This window comes from Eurytemora carolleeae, unplaced genomic scaffold, assembly GCF_000591075.1.
Source record: "Eurytemora carolleeae unplaced genomic scaffold, Eaff_2.0 scaffold558, whole genome shotgun sequence".
Lineage (NCBI taxonomy): Eukaryota > Metazoa > Arthropoda > Copepoda > Calanoida > Temoridae > Eurytemora > Eurytemora carolleeae.
This window is the reverse complement of record NW_019396494.1, coordinates 100489-102952: the sequence shown is the minus strand read 5'-3', so window position 1 is coordinate 102952 and position 2464 is coordinate 100489. Positions and strand designations below refer to the sequence as shown.

Here is a 2464-nt window from a genome sequence, read left to right as displayed (position 1 = left end):
TAGATGTAAATAATGTATCCTCTCTGGACAATATTGATTAGATGTAAATAATGTATCCTCTCTGGACAATATTGAGTAGATGTAAATAATGTATCCTCTCTGGATAATATTGAGTAGATGAAAATAATGTATCCTTTTGGACAATATTGAGTAGATGTAAAGATAAAAAAATACTTTTCTAATCCCCTCTTTTTCTCAAACTTTTTTCAAATACTTCAAATTTAGCGCGGCTTTCTTTTAATTTTCCACACTTTTCATCAGAAGGATTATTTGAAAGTTTTTATTTTTACTTTATTTCAATTTAGAATATAAAAATATGTAGATTTAAAATTTGATTTAATAATTAAAAGCAGGGCATTTTCTAGCTAGCTATTAATCACCGAATTGAAAAGAACGAAGTGATAAATATCAGAAATACATTTGTTTGAATTGCAGAACTTTTCCCCGCCATTTTTATCTTTAAAGAGTCTGTTTCCCAATTTAAAATATTATTTTCTTTGATGCTGCCGTCCTTTAAACTATCAGTTTTAAGCACAGTCCCTTTATAACCATCTAAAGAGTAAACTAGTTGAGATCTCTGTGAGTTAAAACTAGGGCTGTTCAGAGGAAACACAGAATCTAGACTAGGACTGTTCGAAGGATACACTGATTTTCTGGTTGGTATATTAAGAGGAGGGAAATGTTGGAAGGTATCTGTAGGGTTGGGTTGGGCAGGACGGATTTCTCTGGGGTTTGGTTGAATACTTGTTCCTCCAGGGTTAGGATGAATGCTGTTTTCTCTAGGGTTGGGTTTATAACTAGTTCCTCTGTGCTGTAAAGACGACCTATGGTAGGGAGGATACAACCCAGGTAGTGCATCACGGTCAACTGAAAAAAAAAAATCTTTAACTTTAACAAAAACTTTAAATGTTAATTTGTTCTCAGTATGGAAAATAATAGATAATTCTCCAAATTAAAAGTTCCTAATGCGTTGAAAAAAATCTTTAAGCCATAACATAAAGCATCACTGAAAACTTGAAAAGGACGGTATTAATCTTTTCCAAAGGCATTCCCAAAATGCGATCTGCCTTCTTTTGGCTTTCAATAATTGGCAAGATCTATTATAGCTGAAGAAGATGTATTTGCTGTTAGCTAGTGTAGCTGTGAGCCAGTAGTGGGCTAGTGTATACCTGGAGTAGATGTATTGAGCTGTGGAAGATGAGCTAGTGTAGCTGTGAACCAGTAGTGAGCTTGTGTATACCTGAAATAGATGTATTGAGCTGTGAAAGATGAGCTAGTGTAGCCGTGAGCCAATAGTGGGCTAGTGAATACCTGGAGTAGATGTATTGAGCTGTGAAAGATAAGCTAGTGTAGCTGTGAGCCAGTAGTGGGCTAGTGTATACCTTGATTAGATGTATTGAGCTGTGAAAGATGAGCTAGTGTAGCTCTGAGCCAGTAGTGAGCTAGTGTATACCTGGAGTAGATGTATTGAGCTGTGAAAGATGAGCTAGTGTAGCTGTGAGCTGTATAATCATATCTGAAGGCAGATGAACCATGTCTAATAAAATATAAAAACCCATGTCAATAATAAATAATTTATTTAACTATAGAAATAATAAAATAGATTTTAAAGGAACTGTATACGTAATTTAAAGTGATCTTCGCAATGTTACTCTTTAAACCTTTGCCGCGGATGATCGATAGCGGAGACATCCGCGTTTACTTGCAAAACATTGTTTTAAAACTATTCAAGGAAAACGGGGTTCACCCAAGTGAGCAGTGTAGCTCTACGCAGGTCCTATGTATTAAATGTCCTACGTGGTTTTAAAATGTGTATTTTTTGTGAGCCCCGGAAAAAAAAATAATAATACCTTTTAAGCAAAAACATCTTGGATACAAAGTTAACAACAATTCTTCGCGTTTATGCCGATTAAATAATAATAACTCCGGGATCCCTTTTCAGTCAAAGGTTTAGAAGTACCATTGTGAATCTAACGTGCCACTCTTGAAATTACTTTTAGAGTTCCTCTAGTCTTTGTTTTTATCTAAGCATATAAATTTCAACAAAAACAAATATTATCTATTTTCGTAAATCTGAATAATCACAAAATTTTAGGGTTTCCTCACAGGCACGCGGTTACCGACAAAAGATGATGTTTTGTTGAAAAAAATGGTAATAGTTGATAGACAACAAAAAGCCCTAATTAGATGCAAGCTGCAGGGAAGAAGGAATAAAATCAAAAAAAAAACATTTTCATGCTTTGAGATCTGTTGTTTGAAAGAATACGTACAGTTAACAATACAAAAAGTTTTCAATTTCAAAACAGTTTCTTTAAATTTGGCCTTAATATTTCAACTATTTCACAGGGGTCCATATAATTCCATTTTCAATCCCATTTGGGATTGAAAAATTTCAAAGAAATAGGGGCAAATTTTTTTAAATGATAATTTTTAAAAAATTGGGGGCATTTTTATTTAATTAGGG

At 33.8% G+C, this 2464-nt stretch overlaps 1 protein-coding gene across 1 annotated transcript in view; it reads right to left on the bottom strand.

Moving 5' to 3' along the window:
* Nucleotides 1-275: 275 nt before the first annotated feature.
* Nucleotides 276-2464, bottom strand: part of LOC111704322 (uncharacterized) — a 3336-nt gene continuing 1147 nt past the window's right edge. The window contains exons 2-3 of the mRNA XM_023476539.1: nucleotides 1454-1537; nucleotides 276-867 (exon numbers count right to left, since the gene is read on the bottom strand). Of these exons, the coding sequence (XP_023332307.1) occupies nucleotides 377-867; nucleotides 1454-1535 (573 nt within the window). The 5' untranslated portion in view covers nucleotides 1536-1537 and the 3' untranslated portion in view covers nucleotides 276-376. The remainder of the gene's footprint in view (nucleotides 868-1453; nucleotides 1538-2464) is intronic.